Source organism: Nelumbo lutea, chromosome 2 (genome assembly GCF_056320005.1).
Source record: "Nelumbo lutea isolate HS-2025 chromosome 2, American lotus-T2T, whole genome shotgun sequence".
NCBI lineage: Eukaryota > Viridiplantae > Streptophyta > Magnoliopsida > Proteales > Nelumbonaceae > Nelumbo > Nelumbo lutea.
In genome coordinates this window covers 66,690,991-66,704,906 of record NC_142685.1, presented here as the reverse complement: position 1 = coordinate 66,704,906, position 13,916 = coordinate 66,690,991, and the positions used below count along the sequence as shown (strand labels likewise).

The window sequence follows — 13,916 nt, the reverse complement described above, 5'->3', positions numbered from 1 at the left end:
TCGGGAAGGCTTTTTGTGCATTCCCATAGACGGCGCCACTCTAATGCTGCTCGATCTGAGGTAGTGCACGAACTGAGGAGAGCAACTAGATAATCCTTGCTGACTAGGCGGTGCCGCGCTATGTAACCTGCGATCAAGAGAAGCTAGAGGCCTGAGGAGTTGTCCCCGGGTAGACACTCTGATGCTCAAGTTAGTGAGAGGGCAATGAATGGTCGGACCGAGCAATGAGGGTGCTGGTCCGAGCAAAGTAACGGTATGGGTGCTAAAAGTCGTAACCCCTTAGCTTGAGCATGGGGCACCTTTTTATAGCCGAGGTTTCGTCTCTTGGTCGGATTATGTTATCGGGGAGATCAGGATGGTGCTCTCTGTCGAGGTTACCGGGGTAGAGTCCTACTCCTCGGCGGAGTTGTCTTTCCACCCCCTTCATCCGCGGTTGAACTTATTCATAGGGCGTATAATTGACGTGGCTGGAGGGATGAGATGCGGGGCCATGGTAATAACATAGCTCGGTAGAGCCGACCCGTCGTGGTTGAGCTATGTCGATGTGGCTGGATGATGATTGGACAGCCACGTATCTTTCAGGGCCAGCTCAATCATAATCCTAACAAATTCTGTAAAACATTTTAATTCTCTAGAAAAACCAAACAAATTTAAAATGCAATTAAGGAGATAAAGTACCTGCTGAACAATGGCAAGGTGTCTGGTAAAACTAAAGCTATAATTAGGTCAAATTCAAACAAGGTACAATCCAATCTGATTAATATTAAATCCGAATCCTTTAGTGTCTGTAAAGTAAAGAATTATCAAGTCATTAAAAAAGTAATTACTTTCTATGCATATAATAAATCTAGTGTGTGTTTTCTGTCATGTCATTCTATAACCCGATTGTTTATAGGGGTTGGTTCTTATCCTACTTATTTGATTTGGAAGTCCCATGTTCTCTCGAAGGTTCTAATTCTTAATAAAATTTGTGAATTAAGAACCTTCCCTCATCGCTCTGTTATTTTCTGTCAAACCAAATACAGCCTAAATCCATAAATGTATTTGGCAAAAATATGTCACATTTCATTTCATAATTGGGTCAGTACCCAATTTGATAGGCTATAGCGAAAAATCATCCGAATGGTCTAAACTACCATGCATTAACATTCATCTATGCATATGTGATATGTCCATGTCGCTAAGAAACAGGTTGTTAACGAAATTTTAGTTATTAACATATAAATTAATCAGGCTTACAAATCATCATGAGAATTAATGCATGCCTTGTCCCAAATACATGGGATCAGCTATTGGTTGGACTTGAAATAAATAAATATGATTTTAGCTTATGAAATGAAAGACTTATGCCCATATAATTCATTAAATACTTGGTCAATGAATTACGTCCACGTAATTGTTTGTTCCAAATTAAATAAGACTGATTTATGTTGCCAACTAATAGATATTATTTGTGTACGTTGATACATTCATGGATCTCCCACTTGTAATATGGAAAAAAATGATATGAAATTTATAATTGGATACCACCTACTTGTGCATGTGGTAGTTTATAATTGCATTGACAAAGTAAACAGAGCAAACCATCACCATCCAGTGATCATTTATCAAGTGTACCCCTTGAATTTGACGGTGAATGAATTGGCCTTTTGGGCTTAAAAATAATAAAGAAATAAAGAAATAACTCACGATTTTATCCATCAACTTTCACTTTTAATTATCCATATAGCATGCAAGGTGGTGGTATGAATATTTTCTTTAAGAAGAAAAAGAATTTATTAATGGTCAAAAAAGGAGGGAGGCATGAAGCCCTACCATCTACAGTAGTGAATTTATATGTTTTTATTTATTGATGGAGATGTTTTCACAGTTGCAAAGGGCAAGGGAAAATCCAAACAAACAGCTATGTTGACTTTGGACTCTTCTCCTTTTTGTAAAAGCTTATATGTTAAATCTAAAATTCGTCTAAACAAGACAGGCAAGGAGGCGATCGAATCAATAAGGATGAATTACAACAACCAGCAACAGCTCCCTGTCGGCGTTCCTCCTTTACAGGGTACTCTGCATCCCAATGCCCGATTTTCTCTCTTCCGGTTTTCCTACCTTTTCCTCCTTTTCTTTTCTTTCCTTCCTTATTTTTCCTCGTGTTTATTATATATATAACTGACGATTTGATTTGTTTCTAATAGGCCGGGTTAGATATTAATGCGTAAAGGTTTTTGACCTCGATTCTTTGATGTTTCTCTTGTTTTTTGGGCACCAGGATATCCACCTGCTTATCCTCCACAAGTTCATGCTCCATCTGGTTATCATCCACAAGTTCATAATCCACCTGGTAATCCTCCGCAGTACGTTCAACAAAACAGAACAACGGTTTCCTGGAAGGATGGTAGTCTTTTTTTCTCTCCTCCCTCTCTCTAGTCGATCGTCCTATGAGTGTGGGTGGAGATTGGAGAATGTGTGGGATTTCCTGTTCCCAAGTCCTCTGTTCGACTAACATTGCAATTGATTTGCTAATCTTCTTGGTGCAGTTTGGCTGGTCTTTGCTGTTGCCTTAGGATTGACTGCCTTTTGCACGACTTCTGCTAAGAGGAGATCAAACGTATTGGATTGTGATTGCTGATTATTGAAGCCTTTTGGCATCAGAAGAATTATCTGTATAACTATTGTGTGCAAGTTAAGATCTATTTTTGTTTTCCTTCTTCATTATCTGTATAACCATTTTGATTTAAAATTAATAAAAATAAAATAGTCAAAAACCGTTGTTTGAGTCGATGGGTCAATGGTTCTACCGCCTAGCTAAATCAGCGGGTTGTTGACCAATTTAACATTTTTGGCCCAGGAACGGTTTTAGGGTGAAATGGAACTGGTTGCCTGACCAGCTTTCGGGTCAACTGGTCGGACCGCCTGCTCCAGTCCAGTTTCCAAAACTATGGAATGACCCTCTATAGGGCTAATATTATGAAATTTCTTTTTTCTGGATTCATGAATTCTGATAATGTTTGACACTTATTTAGTTAGTTATTGTTTTATTTGATATATAGAATTGTTATTTAATTTAAGAGATTAAATGAATTTTATTTCTAAATAATAACCCACTTTACCGATCCTATATCATTTGAAATGAGTTTTTTTTTTTTTTGCTTTTATTGGAGTTGATTTTTTTGAGAGTGAAGGTAACTACCATTTTGAAGTTCATACTATTATTTTAGAGTAAATAAACACATGTCTAAGAAAATAAATTTTTTGTTTGATCGGGAATAACCACTTTTTGAAATAATCTATTTTGAGAAAATAATTAAGATGCCACTTATCTGAGAGTAAAAGGAGCCTTGTGACATTTTCAATTGAGCAGGCATGCTATCAAAATGGTAGTCCACCCCTAGTCTACTAGTAGCTCCACCTAGGGGTGGACTGATGGTGAAACCCCCACTTTTTTTATTCAAAGAAAGCTTCTTTAGTTATTGTTATTTTTTGTTTTATTGATATTTTTGTACTTTTTCAATTAGTCAATGGATATTTCAATAATCTTATTTTAATGAAATATTAGATTTTTTTATGTTTATAATCCTGACATTGTCTTTCTCATGTTATCAACTTTTTTCAAATGTGGAAGGAGGCTTTTGGAGAGGTCAAAGTTCAAGGGAAGTTAAAGCAGTTATTAAAAACTATAAGGGAGGTTTAAGTGATCCCTAATTTTATTAGTTTGTATTAAATTTTATTAACTTACTTATTAGTAAATATTATTTTTTATAAAATACATGTGAGGTTTAAGTGATTTAATAAAACTTTTTATTAATAAAATTATATTTTAATCTTTATTAGTTTATGTTAACAAATAATTTATTTGCAACTATCAAATTTATAAGGGAGGTTTAAGTAGTTTTACCCTAATTATATTATTTTTTTTACTTTTTATTAATTTTTTGTAATGCTACTTATTGGTAAATTTTTATTCTTTATAATTTCGAAATTTTAATCATTACGCAAAAATTTATTATTCTTATTAAAATTATTGTATTATTAATTGATCTTATTAAAATTTATTATTTTATGAAAATTTATTATTTATGTTATGTTCTATTGTGTCATTTATTTATTTGTTTATCTCAGTCAGGTATTAAATTGTTCATAAATGATTTACTGGTTTTTGTTATTTTTATTTAATTTTGATATTTTCATTAAATTTCACTATTTTTTTATTAGTAACTGTAATTATCATTAATTACATTAATATGTTAAGCAATTATATTACCTGAATTAGTTACCAAGGTATTAACAAATAATTTATTAATTTTATCAACTTTAATAAACCTAATTTTGATTGATAAAATTAAACTAAGTTATTAATTTAATAAGTCTAGTTAATTAATTTAAGATAATTCTTTAAGTTTTAGTGGAAACTGTATATGTTACAGGTTAGCAAAATAAAATGGATAATTATAATGAACCCGTATTGTGCATGAGTTCATTGAAAATGGATCAAAACAAACCAGCCTAAGTCGTCTTCTTAGCCCACGAATCTAAACCGAGTTGTGCACAACCCTTTTTTCCCAAACACTGCAAAGAATTAATGTTTGAGTCAGTTTTGACTTTTGAGCCTGAGGCCATTCTCAACCTTCCCAAATGCTCTAAACAACTTAGCAGTAACGATTAAATTAAAGAATTAAGGCGTTAACACAGCAAACTCGGCAATAGCATCAATACACAAACAACCTCCAATAACACCTCATAGCCATCTTCAAAACTGAAAAGAATTTGAGGAGCATTTATTTTTCAAACATCACAAAAGCTGCATATCTCTCTCTCTGCTATACAAAAGAAAGATGGAAACTCAGATAGAGCTTCTCAGTTTTAATACTTAATTAAGAAGAAAAGAGATGATTTTTCTTCTTCCAAACCTCTCTCCATGCATCTCTACTGCTTTAGACCTAATGGTGCACGATCTGGATGCTCTTAGCTGTAGGGCAGCTCAGACAACTGTCGCCAAGTAGGTCGTTCGAACTGCAAGGAAAAGGAGGAATCAGAGAACCCGAGGTGGCTAACCCGATGATGTCGCTCCGATGCTTAAGTTAGTAATAGTAATATGTGAGCTGAGAGTGAGAAATAGGAGAACTAGAATGCACTTAATCTCGCGTACTTGGGTCCTAGGGACTTGATGCCCTTATATAGCTGAGGTGCCGTGGGTCTCACAAAATGACTCCAGGGTCCTCGGCCTGTGTAGATGGGATCTATTCCACTTTAGAAGGAGAATAATGTACTAGTCAATGAAGTCTATTGTTACCATCCGATCTAGGCAGGGAGAGGATAAGGTCTGCCGCTACGCGGTGTGATCCTGGGAGATTTGAAGTCTGCTAAGAAACTTTTGGAATTGATTATGTGTCACCTTGATACTTGGGTGTCGAAGTGGCTTTGGTGCCGAGGTGGCTCTAGTGTTGAGGTGCCCAAACACCCGGGCTCTCGAACTGCTGACAAGGCTCCCCTTGCTGAGTTGTCATCTTGCTGGCAGGTTGTGTCCATGTGTCCTTTACTTACTAGGTCGGGCCAAATCACCCCTCATCAATTGCCCCTCACTCCTCGTTCGAGGGGTCCTGTCCCGACGTGGGGAGTTCATGATGAGCCCAGGTGGCTTTGGCATGATGTCTAGGTGGTACGGAGGGCGGACCTTCGGTTGGACCTGTATGGCCACTTGGCTCGACTAGGAAATGATCCAGATCGCATATCAGGTATGTGTGGGCATCACACTGATTATAAACTCCACGGATGTCAAAACACGCATTCAACTAACTTCAACCTCGAGTGGCGTGCAACCGGTTTTCATAGGAGCCTTGGCTCATGTAGATCTTGTTCGTTGATCCTCGGATATGGTGGTTATAAATAACAGTTGAAGGGTCCATTTTCCTCGCCACAAACTGCGTGATTGAGTTGTTTGATATCGTGTTCAAGTCTCCCAGCTCGGTGTCAACTATCCCCGTGTCTGAGGTTGTCCCTGCTTTCTTCGGTCTTCTTTGGTGAGTTTGCCTTTCCTTGTTTCCAATTCTGTTGTCCTATTCCTTTAGCTTAGCATGTCTAACTTTAGTTTAGATAGTCTTTTAGATGGGAGTGGTGAGTCCACTGGGGCCGAGGTGGGCACCTCGGCACAGGTCGCGAAGTCTCGTCCTGCCAAGGTGGGTACCTCAAAGCAGGATGTAGACTCCAACCCGTCCGAGGCGGGCTCACCTCAGCATGAGCGCGAGGCCTCCGACAGGTCGCCCCCACTTCATGTTGGGGTTGGTTGCCAAGCAGCTTCAGCCCGTCTTCAATGATAACGGATAGGCTCTTATCCCCGGTAGCTGGTACAGGCTACCCAACAACTTAGTCTACAACATTCCCTTGGGAAACTTTCCTTGGGATCACAACCATGATGGGATCATGGTCTTCGAGGCAGCTTGTAGCCGAGCTGCATTTCCCACTTCATCCCTTCATAGTTAAGATCATCAAATTCTTTGGCATTGCCATAGACCAGCTCCATCCCAACTCAATTTGTAACATTATAGGTACCATCTCCCTTTTCCATAATTATAACCGACCCTTAGATCTCGATCAGGAAATGACACAGATCGCATATCTATAATAAAGGTGTTAGTTCAAAATGCTAATTTAGCGACTGGGTTAGACTTTCTCCAAAATGCTAATTTGGATTTGTGCACCTAAAACAAAGGTGTTTGTTCAAGATCTGAACCTGACTTGGACCTCGTACGGAGCCAAGATTTGGAATTTTTGCAAAAGTTCAAGGGGAATGACTACATGTTTTAATAAATGGTGAGTTATCAACATTGTGGAACAAGCGAAATTGAAAGTGCTTAACCATTTTAAATGTACCTTGTTGGGCTGTTTTTATAAATCGCCTTGAGCATACGCCACATTTTAAATTTTTTAAAATCCTATTTTACCCTTTTAAAAGGAATATACTTACTTTTTTGCTTAGGCTCAGTTTGGAAGGAGTATATAGAATCCAAATATTTTGTATTATTTTATATGTATTTATACTATATATATTTGAATTTATATTCTTTCCAAACGGAGCTTTAGTTTGTATAATTGCAAGGTGTGCACCAGAACTTGATTACCGATATGGCTGTATCTGTTGTGATTTGGAGGATTTGGTTTATAGGTCAAATCATCTTTTTAGGGATGTTGTGTGATATGGATTTACATTTGATGTGGTCATCCCTTTCAGTTGCATTGATTACTGTGTGATATGGCTGTATCTGCATATCTCCCAGAAACAATAAACAATAAACTATACCACAATAATAAGAAAGTCAATTCCAATCATAAGAGTCTAAACCAATTCTGTGTAAAATCTTTCTAATTTCATCTCTTTGGTTCGATTGAAAATTTTAACAATAAATAAAGCTTAAAGATTCTTTCAATTCATTCCGTCAAATTAAATAGCCAAATACTAGTGACCCATGCGATGCATGAGCTTTGTTAAATAAAAGTTAAACAATAGAAACATATAAGAGTTGACAATTATTTTATATTTTAATTTTTAAAATAATTAATAATTATTTATATTTTATATACTGTTTTTAATTTTTTATTGCAATACAAAAGTAATAATAATTAATTTTACCTAGAGCTGTTCATCAAATCGACCAAATTGACAAGCCGACTCAACTTGATACGAGTTGGTCAATTTTCTAGTATTTCTAGTCAGCTTTCGTTCAGCAATTTTCCTACCCGACCAGGTTGAGTCAATTCCCAGTTTGGTCATTTGTAAACCAATCAAAATCAAACTGTCTTGACCACATATATATTTTAAATATAATTTTTCTAATATGCAAAAGTGAGAAAATTCCCATATTTCTTGACCTAAAATATTTTATATTGTAAATTTAAAAATTTAATTCCTTTTTTCAATAATACCACTACAACTTTTTAAATTTAAATTTAGTTTTTTAAAGTTTAAATATTTTGAACCAAACAACCAAACCAAAAATCGGCCCAAACTAATACAACTCGAGGCAGTTTTCACAAACGGTCAATCGGTTTTGGGTGACCAACTCCCTAGCCTGACCAAGTTGGTTTAGTTGGCCAAACAATTTGCAACTAAATTGGCCCAACTTGTGAACACTCCTAATTTTAGCTAAATTAATAATTAAGTCTCCAATAAATAACAGTAGTTCAATCTCCTATATAATTGATAATTTATAGAAAAAATACACAATTTATTGAAAATGAGTTTATAACAAAAATATAATAAATAAATAATAAAAATATAATGATTACAAAATAAATACAATAAAATATTTAAAGATTTTTATTATTTAAAAAGAAATTTAAATAATTTTCTTATTGAAAATTTGAAAATATTATTTAGTTATTACATAATATTGAATATTTTGTTATATAGTTATTTAGAAATTTTTAATATTGTGTTATTGAAATATTTAAATAATATATATATTTTCTATTTTTATTATTTAAATATAATTTAAATAGTTTTGTTTCTAAAATTTTAATTGAAAAAATTATAATTTATATTGTTATTACATAATTTCATTATGAATTTTATAAACATATAAAATTATTAATAATCAAGCATTATTAAGTGTATTATAATTATTTTTGTTTTTAATAAATATTTGAAGATAGATGATAGATTAAGAGGTGTTTTAGGAAAAATTTTAGGTGGGAGAGATATGTTAGGAGAAATTTTAGGAGAAGATTGGCTAAGTGATTAGAAACATGAGAGAGAGGGAGTTGGAGTGGGTATCTAGTGAAGAGCGGCTGCCACGTGGCTACGTGGAAAGGTTAGAGAGCAGTAAGAGAAGGAGAGAGAGTTAAGGAAAAGCCTCGATAGGTAATGGAGCAGGGAGAGGGCTGTTGAGGTGGCCTAAGGCCTATATGGCTATATAATATAGTATAGATATTTAAAAAACCCAGGATAATATATATTTAAGTCAAGTTATAAAAACTCAGGGTATGTTTAATTATTTTACCCTGGTGTTATTTGGATCTTTGCTCATAGAAATTCTTGCACCTTATTTTTTTTACCATATCTTATTTTGCCAATTTCATCTGGGTTAGATGGGAATTTATTATCAATCATGATGGTGTTGAACCATTCAAATGGGAAAAATATTACTTCATCGATTGCAATTAGTATACAAACATTTTAACTATAAGCAGGCAGCTAGCTATCCAAACCCATTTAAGAAGTGATGTAACCGTTTTCGGCCACATACCAATGTTTTGTGATGTAAAACTTTTTGGCTAAGTACCTCGTCATTTGACCTGGTGGTGGCGTGCTTTAGTGATGAGATACTTTGTGGTGAACTGCCTACTGGCGAACTACTTGGTGGAGAACTGCCTGGGGGCGAACTGCCCGGTGGTGAACTGCTCGGTGGCGAACTGCCTGGTGGCGAACTGCCCGGTGGCGAACTGCCCGGTGGTGAACTGCCCGGTGGTGAACTGCCTGGTGGTGAACTGCCCGGTGGCGAACTGCCTAGTGGTGAACTGCCTGGTGGCAAACTGCCTGGTGGCGAGCTGATCGGTGGCGAACTGCCCGGTGGCGAACTCCCTACTAGGCGGCCGACGACTTAGACAATGGTGGAGCTCCCTGGTGCGGCGCAATCCGACTGCCCTCAACATGAGGTGGTCTTCTTTCCTTTGTAGGCGGTGGGAGCTGAGGGACCTGCGAGAACTCCATCTTTTCCTCCTCTTTGTAGGTGGCGGGAGCTGAGAGATCTACGAGATCTACGAGAACTCCATCGTTTCCTCCTCTTTGTAGGCGGCGGGAGCTGAGGGACCTGCGAGAACTGAATCGGAGGTCCTGGGAGTATTTTTCCGGCGGGGGCTCTCCGATGCTTAAGTTAGCACTCTTATTGTAGAGAGCTTTGAAGATAATATGAGAGAGCTAGAGAGCAGGGGTTACTTCCCTTTTTTCATCTTCCTCCCCTTTGGGGGGTGAGATCTTTATATACCAGAGTCCTCACGGGTTAGGTGGGTGAAAAACCTCCAAATGGTAAGACTTGTCGCATCCTGTCAGAACCGGGGTATGGTGGTGAACTCCTCGAGGTCGTTAGGTTGGCACTGCCAGGTCGGTGCCTGGGCCGGGTTGTCAGGGGGCGCCCGTGTCAGTCAGCGGGTCAGTTTCTGGGTCAGGTCGTCAGGTTGGCGCCTGTGTCAGTCGGTGGGTCAGTGTCTAGGCCAGGTCGTCAGGTTGGCGCCTGTGTCAGTCGGCGGGTCAGTGTCTGGGCCAGGTCGTCTGGTTGGCACCTGTGTTAGTCGGCGGGTCAGTGTCTAGGCCTAGTTTGTCGGTGGGCGCCTTATGGGCGGCTTAGCTGGATCATGTGCTAGGCTGGTCCAGGTCGGCCAGGTCGCGCAAGCGGCGCGTAGTTCGCGCGGGCCGCACGCAGTTCGCGCGGGCCGTGCGTCAGGCCGCGCGCAGGTCGCGCCAGTCTGGCCAGCCTGGGACCCGGGTGGGTCACCAACTTCGTAAGTTTGTTGGCTGGGTGTTTACTTAGTTGTCACGAGGTGCCACATGTCACAATTTCACTGGAGGGCCAAATCTGCCCTCATCAATAGCCCCCCACTCCCGAGCTGATAGTAACTCAGCGAAGGGAGTAGATTTCTTTTGGCCCATAAGTCGATGAGCTAGTAAGTGTTGATCCAATTACTAGTGTGGCCCATAGGCTTCGGGAGCGACTCATAGTCTACTCTTCTTTGACTTTTGCCCGTGTCGGAGAGGCGACCGGGTCTTAAGTAGTAATGTGGCCATAGGCTTTGGGAGTGACCAGTGGTCTACTCTTTTCTAACTTTGCCCGTGCCGGAGAGGCGACGGGGTCTTAAGTAGTAATGTGGCCCGTAGGCTTGGCCTGCATCAGCTTCGTAATGCCGGTCACCTACTCCTATAAGAAGCTACTAGGGGCTTGACCTTCGGAGGCAGCACTACTAACTTTAGGTTGCCAGCTCACACGGGAGCCTTGGAAGGCTCGACCGGTAAAGGCACCTATGTAGTCAGTTGGCCGCCAATTCCCGCGGAAGCCACAAAGAGCTCATCTTTGTAGGGGGGACCTTGCGGATAGGACTGATGTGGCATTATTTGAATTGAAAGTAAGGTTGGTAGAGCTACTTAGTCCGTTAGCTCTCTACGTAGTCTTTGAGTTCATAAAAAATGTAAACTATAAAGCGATAACTAAAAAGTGAGGACTTAGCGTTGGTAAGATGAGAACTTAGCTTTTGTAGGATGAGAACTTAGCTTTTTGTAGCGTATTCCCACAGACGACACCAATTGATGTAACCGTTTTCGGCCACGTACCAATGTTTTGTGATGTAATTTTTTTTGGCTAAGTACCTCGTCATTTGACCTGGTGGTGGCGTGCCTTAGTGATGAGCTACTTGGTGGTGAACTGTCTACTGGCGAACTGCTTGGTGGAGAACTTCCTGGGGGCGAAATGCCCGGTGGCGAACTGCCCGGTGGTGAACCGCCCGATGGCGAACTGCCTGGTGGTGAACAACCTGGTGGCGAATTGCCCGGTGGTGAATTTCCTGGTGGCGAACTTCCCGGTGGCGAACTGCCTGGTGGCAAACTGCTTGGTGGTGAACTGCCTGGTGGCGAGCTGCTCGGTGGCGAACTCCCTATTAGGCGGCCGATGACTTAGAGAATGGTGGAGCTCCTGGGTGCGGTGCAATCCGATTGCCCTCAGCATGAGGTGGTTTTCTTTCCTTTGTAGGCGGTGGGAGCTGAGGGACGTGCGAGAACTCCATCTTTTCCTCCTCTTTGTAGGTGGTGGGAGCTGAGGGACCTACGAGAACTCCATCGTTTCCTCCTCTTTGTAGGCGGCGGGAGTTGAGGGACCTGCGAGAACTGAATCAGAGGTCCCGGGGGTATTTTCCCGACGGGGGCTCTCCGACGCTTAAGTTAGCACTCTTATTGTAGAGAGCTTTGAAGATAATATGAGAGAGCTAGAGAGCAGGAGTTACTTCCCTTTTTTTCATCTTCCTCCCCTTTGGGGGTTGAGGTCTTTATATATCGGAGTCCTCGCGGGTTAGGTGGGTGAAAAGCCTCCAAACGGTAAGACTTGTCGCATCCTGTCAGAACTGGGGTACGGTGGTGAACTCCTCGAGGTCGTCAGGTTGGCACTGCCAGGTCGGCGCCTGGGCCGGGTTGTCAGGGGGTGCCCGCGTCAGTCGGCGGGTCGGTGTCTGGGTCAGGTCGTCAGGTTGGCGCCTGTGTCAGTCGGCGGGTTGGTGTCTGGGCCAAGTCATCAGGTTGGTGACTGTGTCAGTCGGCGGGTCAGTGTCTGGGCTAGGTCGTCAGGTTGGCGCCTGTGTCAGTTGGCGGGTCAGTGTCTATGCCAGGTTTGTTGGTGGGCGCCTTATGGGCGGCTTGGCCGGATCATGTGCTAGGCTGGTCCAGGTCAGCCAGGTCACGCAGACTGCGTGCCAGGCCGCACGCAGTTTGCGCAGGCCGCGTGCTAGGTTGTGCACAGTTCGCGCAGGCCACGTGCCAAGCCGTGCGCAGTTCGCGTAGGCCGCGCGTAGTTAGGTAGGCCCATAACCCTCTACCTTGTTGCCAGGATTTGATCCCAAGTCTCCACTACAACCAGTTAGAGACCTTACAAACTAGCCAGTTGATAGAGGTGTAATGTGGGCTACATTTGGCTGGCATGGCCTTCTTTTCCAGGCCACCTGCACTATAGCAGGCCGGGCCGGGCTGGTCCGTGTGCCTGATGGGTCATGCCTAGTCGGGCTGGGCTGCAATCTAGGCCACCAGCACCTACTTTTTCAATTTCTATGAAAAATAATTAAATAATGAAAATTGAAGTAAGATAATAAAATTTTATTTGTCACAATAAAATCAAAGCAAGACAAGAAAAAATTGAAAAAATAATCTTAAAATTTTATTCATATCAATTCATACAAAAATTAATTAAATAAATTTGAAAAATAATTACAATGAAATTGGAAAAATACCATAACAAAATTTTAAAAAATACAATGGAATTGAAAAAAATATAAATAACTTATAAGTTACAAATAAAATTAAAAATATCAAAATTTACAATAATTTCAAAATTTAGAATAATCTCAAATTTCACTTTCTTCCTCATCTGATCATACATTGGATTATGTGTCATGTCCTCTTTTATCTTGTAGCCTATCTTTTACATCCAACCAATCTTTTAGACAAATACACATCTTCAATGTCTCATTTGTCATTTGAATCCTCCTCTCATCCAGCAACATGTTTCTTACACTAAAACAACATTCCAATGTTATCGTGGTCATTAAAGGGATTAATAGATCACATAAAATGGCATCAAGTACAGGATAATTAATTTTTTATACTTTCTACTAGGATAAAATATCAAAATTATCTATTTCCTCAAATATGATGAAAGCTAAAAAGTTATTTTACAAATTAAAAAATAAGTTCATTAATTGAAAGATGAACTTGAAATAGAGGAAGAAAAAGATGAGGAAACAATGCCTCTATTCATTAAAGACCACATCTTAGCTCTACTTGATGTGGTACTACTATTACTATTACTGTTCAGCATGTGGCAATGAACTAGCTTTTCTAATTATCTATCTATCTATCTATCTATCAAATAGTACCTTGTTTTTTTTTTTTTTTTCTTTTTGTGTATTTACATTAACATCTGTTTGCATATTTTCATTGTATGATTTAAGTATTATCAATATAAAGGAGAAATATGGTCTCACTATTTTTAAAATTTCAAAATTCTTTCACTTCACTTCTATGTTTTGCAAAACACTCACCAATTAAATATAAGCTATTAATTAAAATAGAGAAAGTTGGATAATAAATACCAATAAAAATGTTTGTACAATCATTACATATTTGTAAAAATTCTTTTATTTAAATTTCGATATCCCGATCAAAATCAATTATTACATTA

General features: G+C 39.4%; 1 protein-coding gene across 1 annotated transcript; it reads left to right on the top strand.

Annotated features, from left to right (window-relative positions):
- The first annotated feature begins 1,850 nt into the window (after positions 1 to 1,850).
- LOC148871305 (uncharacterized) lies at positions 1,851 to 2,759 on the top strand. The gene is made up of 3 exons (XM_088973309.1): positions 1,851 to 2,056; positions 2,264 to 2,389; positions 2,532 to 2,759. The coding sequence occupies exons 1-3, from the start codon at positions 1,906 to 1,908 to the stop codon at positions 2,621 to 2,623; spliced, it is 369 nt and encodes a 122-aa protein (XP_088829435.1). The 5' UTR covers positions 1,851 to 1,905; the 3' UTR covers positions 2,624 to 2,759.
- Positions 2,760 to 13,916: the final 11,157 nt, after the last annotated feature.